This window comes from Lepisosteus platostomus, chromosome 12, assembly GCF_059453375.1.
Source record: "Lepisosteus platostomus isolate fLepPlt1 chromosome 12, fLepPlt1.hap1, whole genome shotgun sequence".
Taxonomy (NCBI): domain Eukaryota; kingdom Metazoa; phylum Chordata; class Actinopteri; order Semionotiformes; family Lepisosteidae; genus Lepisosteus; species Lepisosteus platostomus.
The window spans coordinates 41,976,335-41,989,859 of record NC_142622.1 but is presented as its reverse complement, the minus strand read 5'-3'; the positions used below and the strand labels follow the sequence as shown (position 1 = coordinate 41,989,859).

Below are 13,525 nucleotides of genomic sequence, written 5' to 3'. Positions count from 1 at the left end.
TTGAGCAGCCTATAAACTGGACCGGGGGCGCCATCAAGCGTTGCTTCCGACGGAGATAAGACGCGGTCTAGAGTGGAGGAGAGCTAGGAGGCGAGGTGGGGTGGGGTAGGTAGGGGAGGACGGGCTGGTCACCGACACCAGCGTCCAGTGCCCCGGGGCGGCGTCCGGCGGTCACTCGTTAGCCGCAAAGAGGGCAGCGGAGACCCCCGGTCCGGCCCTGCTCACAACCAAAACAAAGCGGCCACGCGTGTTTTTCCCGCAGAAATGACGTCACCACACCCCTCCCCTCCTCTCCTCCAGCACAGTGCCTGCGAAAGCACCCCTGGTACCTAAAAAACAGCGGGCGGCGTCGGGCACAGCAGGTACCACCCGGGGAGCCTCTCCTTGTGTTTCACCCGACAGTATTGTGGGACGCGGCGGAGAGAAAAGGGGAGCTGGGCGTCTCACACAATAGTCTTGTGATCGGCTTAGGAGAGTAAGCGGAAGTGAGGTCAGAGAGGCAGGACGTCTCCTCCATGTTATTATTTTTATTGTGGCTGTGTGATGGTACGGTCGGGAGAGTACGGATTTCTCCGAGCCCTGTAGCAGCAGCAGCAGCAGTCGCCGCTTTGCCAGCCCGGGGAGACAGAGAGAGCTGCCCCCGGCGGAGACGAGCAAGAGGCGATCGGGGGGGCAACAGGGAGAGAGGGTACCGCTGGCGTGCGCGTCCGGGGCTGGGTGCCTCCGATTGCAGCCCCGTAAAATAAGATCACCCACCAGTTGAACGGCGCTGCCACAGGCTGCTGGCGCTGGTGGCAGGCTGGTGCTGGCGCTACAACAGACCGCTCGCCTGCTGACATGAACGGCATCACCAAGGGCAGATTTGAGGTAGGCTGCCGTGCACCCCGGTTGGGAGACGGGAGGGGGGAACCCGGCCGGACCCGCATGTGTTGCGGGGCCGGCGGTGGCGAGGCGAGGGGCGGCTGTCAGCGCGTCCGCTGGCCGCTGGGCTCCTGTTTGGCTGTGTCCAGGCAGGAGGACCCCTGCCGTCTCCGGTGCCACCGCTGCGTGTTCATCGTAACATCTGTCAGGGGTGGGAGTGGGGGGGTTCGGGATCGGCAGTACTTTCGCGGACGCCTGTTTATGTTGCTTAACCCAGCTGTGACGCTAAACAAACGCACACCCACCCACACACATACAAGAAAAAAAAAAACACAAACAAACCCAACAACAAACCAAATCTGAAACCCCGAAATAAACGCAACAGGATTTCCCGGTGCGCAATGTTGCACGGACGCGCACACCACACATCCTGGCGAATGTGTCGTTTTGTTTTCAACCGGCTGTCCCTTGCGTTAGAAGCTGTGTGATGGGGTTCAGTTCCCCACAGCAGTGCGGGGAAGGGAGACTGGTGAAGCCGCTGTCAGGAGAGGTAGCAGCAGTATTGGCAGGTCTGCACAGAAAAGGCGCCTGTGCGTGTGTGTCCGATTGCATCCGCTTTTGTTATTTGCTGCTCATTTTCCACTAGACGTACGCTGCGCCTCTTTGATTAATCCCTGGCTGTTGGTTGTTTTTTTTTGTTTTGTTTTTTTTTGGGGGGGGGGGGGTCTTTGTGCAGCCTTTGCAAATAAAACGCAGGCGAGGGGGAAGCGACTCAGGCTGGAGAAAATCCCGTGCTTTACGCTCCCGAAACATTTATACTCCGTGCTTCGTGCATCGCAGCTCAATGAATTCGTTAGACCCGGACCGGAGCCGGTTGTCAGTGATCTTGGGGGGGTGGGTTGTGGATGTGGGGTTTCATCCCGTCGGCGGTGTGAGCTCCGTGTACCCTTCTGTAGTACCTCCACGGCAGTGGCTGACAGTCTGGTGCGACACACACAGGCGCCGAGATTGGACCAGGGCTTGTGGATGTGATGCGAGGCCTCTTGATCATTTTGTTGTGATGCAGTCAGAATGTTGTTATTTTAAAGTTACATGTCCAAAACCCTATTAAACAACATCACATATATATATATAGTCCCCCCCACCCCCTCATTTACTATCACTGGTTGGAAGGAATTCTCAAGAAGTTATGCTAGAAAATGGCATTTTTCGGCTTAAAGGTTATTTTGGGTGTCTCCGATTACCTGGGGTGACAGGTAAACAAGCCTGAATATCAGCACAAGACTCTGCAGTGTTTAAACCTGTTGCCCATTCCTCAGAGAGATGTAGGGGTGGACTTCCATACTGCCCTGCTCTGTGGCTGATGCCCCCACCACTTTTTTTCCCATACACCACACCCGGGGGTTGGGGAAATGTTAAAACGCAGGCCTGTCAGGCTAGGGCAGTGCCACACTGACAATCTACGCACACAGCTGTCCGTTGGCCTAGAGAGGCGATACAGGTTTTACAGAGCGTATGATCACTTTCATCGAAATACTTCCATTGCTTCTTTTTTTATCTGAGGTAGGGAAACTGCGATCCGGCCCTCGTGGTCCTGACTCCCACAGATCCCCTTGAGCTCTAAACAGCTCTTTACCTGGATTAGTTTTTCGCCAGTTAAACCAGTTAAGATTTAACTGGATCAGGCCGTCTCTTCACCAGAGCCTTCAACTGCTGGCGATTTCAACAAACGGAAATCCTACCAGATTCTGAACTCTGAAGTCCAGAGGTAGGAAATAATTAATCTAAAGGAAGCCATAACTCAATTTTGAAAGTGAAACTAAGGCACAGGATCATATACCTAAGTGCCTGTATGTTTGAAATCTGGTTATAGCTGTAATATAACGAGATCACTCATTATTGTTTTGAACTTGCTGTGTGAGAAAGGCAGCCTGCTTCCTGGCATGTAATTTTGTCTTCGTTAGAATCTGCTACAAGCCAGGTCACGTAGTGCCAACAAGATGGGCAATCTAAGGTCCTATGACCTAATATGAACCATCTAAGGCCAGTTTTATTCTTGGGGAGGAGCTGCGTCAGCATGTGTAGGCTGCAGAGGAACAAGTAACAGGTTTATTCCATGCTGAAAACAGAAGAAAGAAAACACAGCGTGCTCACACCTGAAGAAGGCTCCACAGCCAAAACGTTGTGTTTCTTTTCTTCTCTTTCAGCATGAAATAAACCTATTACTTGTTTTTTTTACAGTTTAATTCCTTGTGACTAGTTTTTATCATATTAACCAGATTAAGTACCATTCTAACCATAGTGTATCAGTGGATAAACCTGGTAGGTTATGCATTCCTTCATTTATCGTGCAGAATGCAATCCAACTACTTACAGTAAGTCCAGAAAGCCTAATAAGAGTTACTGTAGCCTGAGTGCTCACCATATAATCTGTCATCTTTCAGTCTGGCACAAGCTCGGGATTTTAGTAAGAAACAAGCTGAGAAGTCAACAGTTCGGGAATTCCTCCTAGGAAATTCAGAGTGAGCTGGCAAATGAAGTGACTTTCTGTTTCCCGAGGACAGTGGTGTAGGCTGGGGATCTGAAATTTGGTGGAATCTAACACCCTAGACCATGAGAAAGGAAAACAATCTTTGCTTTTCAAACAGACACAGTTTACTGACTGGAACCAGACTAGAATGTTTAAGTACAAGCCTTCCAAAAGCCATGACAGTTTTTAAAGTGGTCTCTTCACATCCTTTGGCATTGAAATAGCCATTGTGTACTGTAACTGGGCTAAATGGAAATTACAAAACAAGAGTTATTCATTTCTAAATAAAGAAGAGACCGGATCATAACCACCTGATCAGTTTCTTTAAGAGATCATATGTTTTATTCCCTTTTTGTTTTGAAAGTTGCTCTGGGGTGCAGGTTGTTTTGAACTGTAAATCACAACAGCCAAAGACTTTTAATGCCTCATAACGAAGTAAAATTATTGAAACGCTGATCAATCCTGAAACTTGCTTGAACAATACAGTACGTCCACACTATTAAAAAAAAAAATGCTGCTTGAAATAATTGCAACGAAATACCATGTGGCATGCCAACTCTTTTATGAACTAAGACTAGTAGGTACGTTGTGGATGTATTTGATTTGAAATGTAGAAACCTAAAAGATCATTTGTCAACAAGCCATTTTTGTCTTGTAAAGTAGGCCTGTATTTCACTGTTAGATTTGTTTGAATTACTGAGAAAAAAATAGTAGGGATATAGCAATTTTAGTGTACTATTGTTACTTTGTGGCCTGTTGTCTTCCAGTGCTAAAATTAAGCTTAGTTTATTAACTATTTAAGCCCGATCTTGTGTGGCTCATGGTTGTCTGAAGTTTGGTAAATTAGGTGTTGGGTTTTCTAGCACACGCCACTTTTAAAAGTAATCACTGCATTTCTTCCGTCATTTCAGTGCAATAGCTTCTGATGATCCTATTATTCAGTCGTTGTCTTTCTCCCTGTCTCTTCCTGAATGTTGCTTAGCTCAAGCCAGTAGCACCCTCCGTGTAATTTCTGAACCCTGATTTTTAATGAGTGGAAAAGACAAAGATATCCTAACTCTGTGTAAAAGGTAAACACATTTGCAGGGTGTTTACAATTAAAGAGGATGTGTTAAAGACACTGATGCATTTCCAATGTTACTGGTAGCTGGTGTCTTTCCAGTGTGTCTGTGCTGCCATGATAAGCAATAATAAGGCCAGAACTGTTGTCTGTAGATGCTGACTTGACTAGCACTGTTAACTTCTTTCAGCTTGATCTCAGATCATATCAGAAGATAGGTACTGCTAAGCCATGTCAGTCCTGTGCTTGGAAACCCCCCAGGAAAGACCAGGTTATTGTTTCTAGTGGTGTTGGTTGACCAGTAGGAGGCACTCTGACATAGGGACCAGAATTTCCAAAATCACTGCCCAAGTATGGGGACAGGGGACACTGTGTAGTAGGAGCTGAAATCTTACTCCAGTGTAATGAGTGTCATAGGGCACTGTACAGAAAGGTAGAGGTGTGAACCTTTTTTTGAATGAACTCCACTCTTAGCTTGTACAGTTGGGCCTTTCTATAGTTTCTCCTTAATTCAAGTGGTGAAACAAGTTTCCCACTTCTCCCCTTGATCTGCTGTGTGATGGGACTGCTGGTTCCTAATGGCAGCAGGGTGTCAATCGTAGGGGTGCTGTACCTCGGGGGAGGATGGAGTGGGTCTCATCTTACTGTGTATGTGAAACACTCAGAAATGCTTTTTTGTCCTTTTAGGATTAAAAGTGCTATATAAACTCCAGGAATGTATATATTTAGGATTTTGGTGTACATGTTCTCAGTAGTGCATAAAGAATGTGCACTTATGGCTGCCTGAGTTATAATTATGTTGTAAAACCATTTTTATTTTACTTTTTTCTATGTTCCTGTCATTACCGTTTCTTTTTCTGCAGTGAGTGTGTGTGAGTGTGTGTGTATCTGGTACTGCTGTCTGTCCCTTTCTAAGGTGAGGTTACCTTCAGTATTTACATCAAGGGTATTACTGAAGCCTAATTAAACTTTAATCAGTAATGAGTATTTAATATTCTCCGTTTCAGTACTGTAGGCAGCAGAGGCAAAATGATATGTTTGATCAAGAACAACATAAGACAACATAAAAAAGATAAACATACTGTAAATTCCTGTTATATTTTTTGATTACTCATCTGTCTGAAGTTTTTGGTTATTAGACCTTGGAGCAGCTACAACATGTCATGTTAGAAAATATTTTTTCAAGTACCTACAGTAATTGCAACCAAGGCAGATCAAATTTGGGTTGAAACCATCTTAGAATGTGAACTGAAAAACACCAATTTACTACGCTTTAACTTATGTGAATTACCTTTTAATTATTGCTCATTTTTAATCAGGCACAGCACAGTAGTCCTTTCTGACTGACATTTTTATACATCTGTTTTTTATAATTGTCATGATCTGGTTAATTTGTTCCCGTTTTGATGAAAAAAACACAGCCACTTTAGTTGTGTGATAGAATCATTGCAAATTGAAAACATGTCTGTGATATCTTAGTGTCATAAATCACACGTGCTGAACAACATTTCATGCATTGCTCTTGACAAACTAGTGTTGAAACCATTTTTGCAAAATATTTCCTACTAGAAAATTAACCTTTTTAGCTTGGCATGTACTGCAAAGTTGTGGATGGATTACCACAATCCATGAGAGGAATGAAGTTCAAGTTCGGTAGCATTTTTGTTGCTGTAAATTTTACTTTTACAGTCTGCATTGCTGGAGGGGCGGACAAAGAATGGATCATTTTTACAGAAAGGGAGAAGGTTGTCTAATGTCGGTCAGAGGCTTTGCCAAGCAGGGTAGTTAAAGCTGTTGGAGAGTCGATCTGAGAGAAATGGAGGTGCTTAACGGACTTTGGATCTGCTAAAGTGGAATATTGTCTGTAAAATAGAAACATATTGGACTTTCCACACAATAACAGGGAAATGTATAAATATTAAACAAAGTAAAAATAAATACTACATAGGTTTAAAATGTATCAATGGTGCCCTAAAAGAGTGTGTCTGTTGCTTTATCAGGTATGTTGTTTGCATCTTGTATGGTTAATCAAATTTCATAAAGGATATTTACGACATGAAATAAAGAGCTTGGATATTTAAGGCGTAAAAGGTACAGGAACAGTTTTCATTGACTGTGTTGATTCTAATTGTTACAAAAAGTGAAAAGATCCAGGAAGCATACATACAGTATATATTGACTTAGTGATACAATTGACATAAGCAATAACAAACACCCATTGCCCTATACTAATCAGTTAAACTGAGGGTTTGCTGTACATTGAGAACAATGCAACACTCTCCAGCAAATTAAAAATGAAGCATAAAGACCAAGCAGAGGCGTTGAATTGACTGTGAATCCCAAGTCCCTCTGTCGCTTTTTAATTTTGTGTTTTGTTTGTGTGTCTTGAAAGCATGACATTACAACATGAGATACAATGGCGGGAAATTGTATGTGACGTTGTATAGCCCGTGTGTATTTGTATCTGTACCCTTTCCAAATCTGCCATACTTCCCATCTGGCATCTGTGTCAGAACAATTACTGTTTATGCCATTTGAGATAACAATCGACTGCAGTGCTGGTGCGCTTTCAGATACTGGCTGTATTATTCAAGGTATGAACGACTGCTGCCTTATTAGATATAGTTACATATAATAGGGTTTCATCTGGGGTTCATGATAGGGTTATATGTAGGATTAAAACAAATACAATACCATTTAATCCTGGGATTAAATTAAGCAATAAGGCCAGGTTTTGGTACATGTGGCATGGACGTTAATTAATTTGTCAACATTTAAGAGACTGTTTTATGTTGAAATATAAAATTTAACTCTTAAGCATGCTTTACCCTTTGTAAGACTCATTTCTTTTACCTCGATTTGAAAAGAAGACAGAGGCCCAGGACATAATGCCGTGTAGACTACAGGAAAATTAATTCTACACAAAAATGGTAACATAATAACATTTAGCACCTGAATGCCTGCAGGAGGCGATATGACCCTTTTTCCCTATAGAGCAGAAGGCTGGTTAATGGAGTCTCGCCCACAGTCCACAGTCAGTACCCCCTGAATCTGGTCTTGTCACTATTTCCCTCGTCTTCTTTCATGTTTGGGATGAGGCACAGGTGTGTTTATACACCCCAAATCCACCAGTCACACCCTGACAGCAGTGCTGTGATGTGCTTTTCATCACAGACTGGACGTGTACAGATGAGGAGTTGACAACTGAAACATTTTGACTGGACCACAGTAATTGGCGCATAGGCAAAACAATATGACCCTCTCGCGAACATAGCCGGATGAAAAAAACAGACGGTAACTTCACAGGAAGAAAAGACACGAGGTGAATTGCAAGCAAAATAAAATCAGAGAAAACGTGAATGGAATATATATTCCTATAGGTAAGGAAAATAAATGGAAATGTATTGTGAAAAATAACATTAGTATTATATTAAGGAATGCTTACTTATGTTTGATAATTAATTAAACACTTTAATTTTCAATTTTAAGCAATTATTCTTTCACACTGCATTGAAAAGATATGGTGTGCAAACATTTCCCCCAAGACTGCCTTTCACTGTCCACATCCAGCTATAGCTTTATTGGATTACTGTGATCATAAATTGGCTCTTGTCTCAGTGACTGAGTAGTGCTCTCTTGACCACTTGTTTAGCGATCCCCGCTGTATTTAACTTTCTCTCATTTTGTTTTTATGTGCCTTTGCTCAAGCTGTGGTTTGGGCTCCAGCAGTCATGAGCCTTTAGTCACAGGACAAAAAGTAGTCTCTATTATTTGCTGTTTCAGGGGAAATACAGTATGTGTTCTTGCTGATGTTATGCTTTTTTTTTTATAAGCGGTGATATACAGCACTTGGCTTCTTCAAGAACCCGCAAGAGAAAAATAACCTTTTCTTTTGAAAAGACCATTTCTTCTCTCTTTAAACAAGTTTGTCTTGCAGTGTTGTGTGATCCTGGTGTATTACCGTGATGGGTAAACTGACCCACAGCCTGGATGAAAACCCTTTCTGTAGCTCTCCGGCAAGTTAGATGTCTGTTTAGTAAAACGGAGGAGCTGTACTAATAAATAGTTGCAGATTAAATAATGGGGACCAGATACTTTTGTGTGAGGTACTGTATGCAGCTTTTTCTGAATAGATGTACATACCAAGATGTTTTCTTTTAAAACTGATTAAATGAAATGTCCGACTGACTTGGAATTGGAGAAAGGAAGACAGAAAAGAGCCATAGTATACGGAGATCACTTCTTTTTGCGTTACAAATCCAGAAAAGGGACCATCAGAGCTTAGTAATTAACTGGTGGCTGGGTGTGTCTCCCGGTCTTGCTGCCCAGTTCCACAAGCAAGGAGAGCCGGCACTGCTGTGCTTCAGATACTATACTGAATCCTTTACCACTCTGAGGCCGCGTTTGAAGAATTCTTCTTCGAGCTGACAAGTGACGAAGCATCCCCAGACTGCAGTTAGCGTCCAGCTCACTATGCTGTGTGTGCATCGAACAAATGGGTTTCTGTGGAGTTTCTGTGAAGTGTGAGAGTTTAAGGCCCTGTAATGCAGTGGCGCAAATGACTTTCGTCCATTCTTCGAGCAACGGTGCTGTGCTGCCACACACGTAGAAGATATTTTAATCTGTTATCGATCTCGGATTTTTGCTAAAATGGGAAAACCTAGCAGAGCTACAAAAATAGCTACTGTAGAGCCCTGGAAATCTTGTCTGTGACAAGGGCATTGTTTGACTCTGACAGTGCTTCAGGAGTATGAGGGCATGTTATGGCAGCTTTTAGTGCAGTTTAAGCACAGTTGACTGGATGCAGTGCCTGTTCAGCAGGCAGACTGCTTGCCCTCACAAACCCTTTGGATGTCCAGATTTGTCCCAGCTGCTGGAATTATGGGTTGCTTCATCTTCAGATCACGCCGCGTTTCACTTGGTTGTCCATGGTTTTAAAAGAGCAGACCTACGTTTTGCAAAGCTGTCGGCTTGCTTTATATTAAGCCTAGTGGAGATGTACTGTAGTCATTTATGTAAGCGCTGAACTATTAAGATTATTACACGATAGGTGTATCAAACACCACAATGAAAGCATGTACCAGTAGCGGTGAGAAACTACAGATTGTTTTTCACATCAGTGCTACAGCTAAAGTTGAATATTGCAAAATCAGTATTGAAAATGGTGTACATAAATGGAAACACTGAATAACCTGAGAGCAGTACCCCGTATTTGGAATATCTTTGGCATTACAGTTTTTTTTTTTTAATTCCAGAGATGCGTTGATATATATTCTGTTTCTTTTATATCTTCAACTTATTAATTATTATAGAACCATGTGTGGGAGAGGTGAACGTTTTAAGTGTTTTTTTTTTATTTCTTTCTCTTCTGTGGTTCCATTCATTCTTTTGCTTTGTAAGTTAATTTGTTTTTTAATAGGTAAAAAATGTTAATAGGTAGTTAAGGTTTTATTACATGGTCAGAAATACGTTGGCACATGTTCAGGGAGAATTTAGATAAAATGTCCATTTTGCTATGAAGGTAAACGTTTACTGAAATAGATAAAATGCTAAATAATTGTGTGGTTTGTCAAGGTCATTTTGTGCCCCTAAATTAATTAATTTAATCGTGCATTTTCCCATTATTGCGGGGAAAGTCAGGGGTTTTACAAAACTCCCCATTTGCAGATTTTGCCTGTTAAATCCGAAGTCCGTGACACTGAGGGTTTTACTGTATAACAGATGCTACTCGCTGCTTCATTACTACAAAATGTGACAGATCTGAATACTTCTGCAAGGCACAGTGTGTGTGTGTCTGTGGCTTCTACTCTCCACACTCTATCAGTTGTGTGATATACCCTGTGAAAATTCTTCATCGACTGGGGAAGGTGAGGTGGATTTCTAGCCCTGTCTTTGCCATGTTGATGTGTGTTTCTTTGTAAAGTTTTGAGAACAGTAGTAACTGTCCCTGCCTTATTTCTGAAAGCTGTCACTGCTATAGGATTTGAAGCCGTGTGCTTGGAGTCAGGCTTGGAGGTCACTCTGAAACCTGCTGTATGATAAACAGAAGATGGATTACAGTCTTAGGCTGCCCTGATGTAAATCCTTCTCTAGCTGCAGTAGCCGTGACTCATTTGCCTAGAAGCTTCTTTCTGATTTTTGCAAATTTACACTTTACCCCCGTTCCTTAACAATAATTGCTTGTTCTAGAGTTGATTGAGGATACATTATACACATAATTAATGGTTACATGCGCTCAATGACATTGTTTTGGACACGACTTGTACTTTTTGCAATGTTTGTTTGATTCAATGAAAGATCCTTTGTCTGAGGTCATTTTCAGGTAGGGCCAATCGTAATGTAGAAATACAGTAAAAATAAACAACGATGGAGAATTAGAAAAATCAAAAGACAAGGGTTTTGAGTGCACAGGAAGTAGGAAAGGGCAAACACAGAACTGATTAAGTAAAAGCCTTTCTGAAGAAGAGGGTTTTAAGCCTGGATTTGAAAGCGCTCAGGGTAGGTGACTCCCGGATATCCTTGGGGATAGAATTCAGAGCTCTGGGGCGCAGCAGGAGAAGACCCTATCAGCCATAGAGGGTGGACAGGCTTGGAGGACTGGCTGGAGACCAGAGTCACACGAAAGAAGAATAGAAATGCTAACAGAAAATAAAAATAGGAGTAAAGGCTTTAGAGTTGACAAAATACCTACTGACTGCATTTTTAAAAATATTATTTATGCTGTTAATAAGTTTGAAGAGTCCCAGAGTTTTTGCTGCAGCTTATTAGCAGTGCAGTGTCCATACAGTACAGCCTGCAGATTTCAGTGTTATGACACGTTTTCATTGCAGTGTAAGATTAATTTCATTTGCTTCTAAAACGTGATCTTCCTAAACTGGTGTGCCGTAGTCGCAGTGTATATGCTGTGTGTGGTTACTGTGTCTTTGATGCATTGTTAGGTGTGTGCAGATTAAAAGTGTTTTATTTGTTTTTAATGGGCAAAAGCTTGGCAGTTTTGTTGCTGTCAAACAGGGTGTTCACTGTCTAAATCCTCTCTGAATCTGAGATTATCCCAGAGCTGGTTGGTACTGGAAGAGCAGTTCAGTTCTGGAGTGTGGGATCTTATTGATCTGACTTTATCAGGATTTTATTAGGGCTGTATTTCATTACTTAGAACTCTGCCATAAGAATCGCTTGTCTTGTTTTACCATGGTGCCTTCTTAAATTCACCACTGTCTACCCCCTTATAATGATGCCCTATGTTTTCTCTCCAAAAGGAGAAAATAAAATGTTTCTTAAAGATATATTTGGACATCAAAATATTTTTTTACAAAGGTTATCCTCTATAAGTTAGTCTTAAGAAAAGGCACCCTTTTGACCGAGAATGTTTGTAATCGCAAACTTTGAGTTTTATTTTCAGAACTCTGGGGGAGGTTTTTTGAATAATTATGCAAATTCACCCCCGCATGGAATATTTAACAAAAATTGCCCATGAAACGCAACATTGCAGATACGTTTGCTCCAAGTGTCTGAACGTCTCTTAATTAATTCTTAAGAATTAGGGTGGTGAGACTGTATGTCTCCAGGGAACTGGTATGGTTAATTGACAACTTTAAGTCAGCTGAGTGATAGCGCAGATGATGATGATAGTAATAATATTAATAACAATAATTGTCTTCCTGATGAAGGTGATTACAGATTCTGCCTATATGGTAATACTAGATTTCGCAATACTGTAACAGAGGTGAGTCATCAGAATACTAATTCTTCTCAGGCAAGGTTTCTGACCCATTGCTGTAGCTTCATTTTTCTCTTTCAAAAAGTGATGGTAAATGCTCAGTAAAACAGAGATGAATTAGACAAGAGCTGAAACATCAATTATGTGACACCACATACTTTCCTCATGTGCTTGTAGCCATTAGCATAACAACAAATGGTAACTTGATTTTTCACCAAATAAATGAATCAGGAATTGCACCAGAAAGTCTTATTTATCCATTAATATACAGTCCATCTGTTTTCTAACTGCTTTTTCCAATTCAGAGTAGCAGGGGTCCCAGAGCCTATCCTGACAAGCAGTGGGCTGAAGGGCCAACATTTCTCCACAGCTCTTTAAGCCCAGAAACATGCTTTGTTAGCAGTCTGTACAGGTTTGTCATAAAGTACAATGTGCGATTTATGAAAGTGTACATTGTTATTTCTTTCATTCAAAGATCCTAGTTGGATATCCATATTTTTGGTGTAAGAATGACAGGTTTAGTCACACAAGAATAATGTGTTATACTGACATGCTTCAGTGTTCGTGATTGTAAGGAAGCTCGTCTGAAAGGGACACACTGTAAGTGCAGGCCTTAGCAAATACCTTAGCAGAGTTTTAAATACTGTATGTGGCAAACGTATTGCTCCTAGTAAGGTAATCATACAAGGCAAAGCATAGAAATAAAGGTTTTAATTACAAACAGTTTAACAGGGCAAATTATGTGTTTTCCACAATAAGGGATGTGTTTCATTAACAGCAGGCATGCACCACTGATCAGTTTGGTTCTGTTAGAATATAATTGAATATAGGGCGAGTGATCCTGAAATTCACAGGTCCTGCATTTACGTACAGTTGTCCAAGTCTGACCCATGTGTGTTGAAATTGTCTAATTAAGGCTATGTGGTTGGATTTAACAAGAGGGAATTGTAAATGTAATCAGTGAAGAAAATGTTTCACTAGATACAATATCAGCCCAACACTCAGCATTAAAAAGATCTCTAATGAGATTTTCAATACCTTCTGTGTACAAAATGCGCAGTTCTAAGGCACTTTCTGATGCGACTGAAATGTGTTGAGCACACCATAATCTTCATGTTCTTTTTTCCTATTCGTATACATTTTTTCTCTCAACTGGGATATATTTGAGGTGCCAGTTTATGTAGCTGGTTGTGTTGAATTCTAGGGAAGGTTTCTCAGGTGATCCTTGAAGTGGCTTTTTTTTTTTAGAAAAAACTCAGGCTTTTAGTGTAATACTTCCTGTAAGCAATCTGGCCAACACCAAGAATATGTGGCCATATACCTCAGGCACCAAGATACCTGGTTTGAGGATCTCTGT

The 13,525-nt window shown here is 41.7% G+C and overlaps 1 protein-coding gene across 3 annotated transcripts in view; it reads left to right on the top strand.

Moving 5' to 3' along the window:
* Positions 1-329: 329 nt before the first annotated feature.
* The window catches only part of fbxl2 (F-box and leucine-rich repeat protein 2), a 60,747-nt gene continuing 47,551 nt past the window's right edge, over positions 330-13,525 (top strand). For 2 of the 3 annotated variants that reach the window (XM_088602032.1, XM_088602030.1), the window contains exon 1: positions 330-867. Coding sequence is in view for 1 of the 3 variants with exons in the window: in XM_088602034.1 (XP_088458160.1) it covers positions 838-867 (30 nt within the window). In the remaining 2 variants the exon portion in view is untranslated. The remainder of the gene's footprint in view (positions 868-13,525) is intronic. The other variant, XM_088602034.1, reaches the window with a different exon arrangement.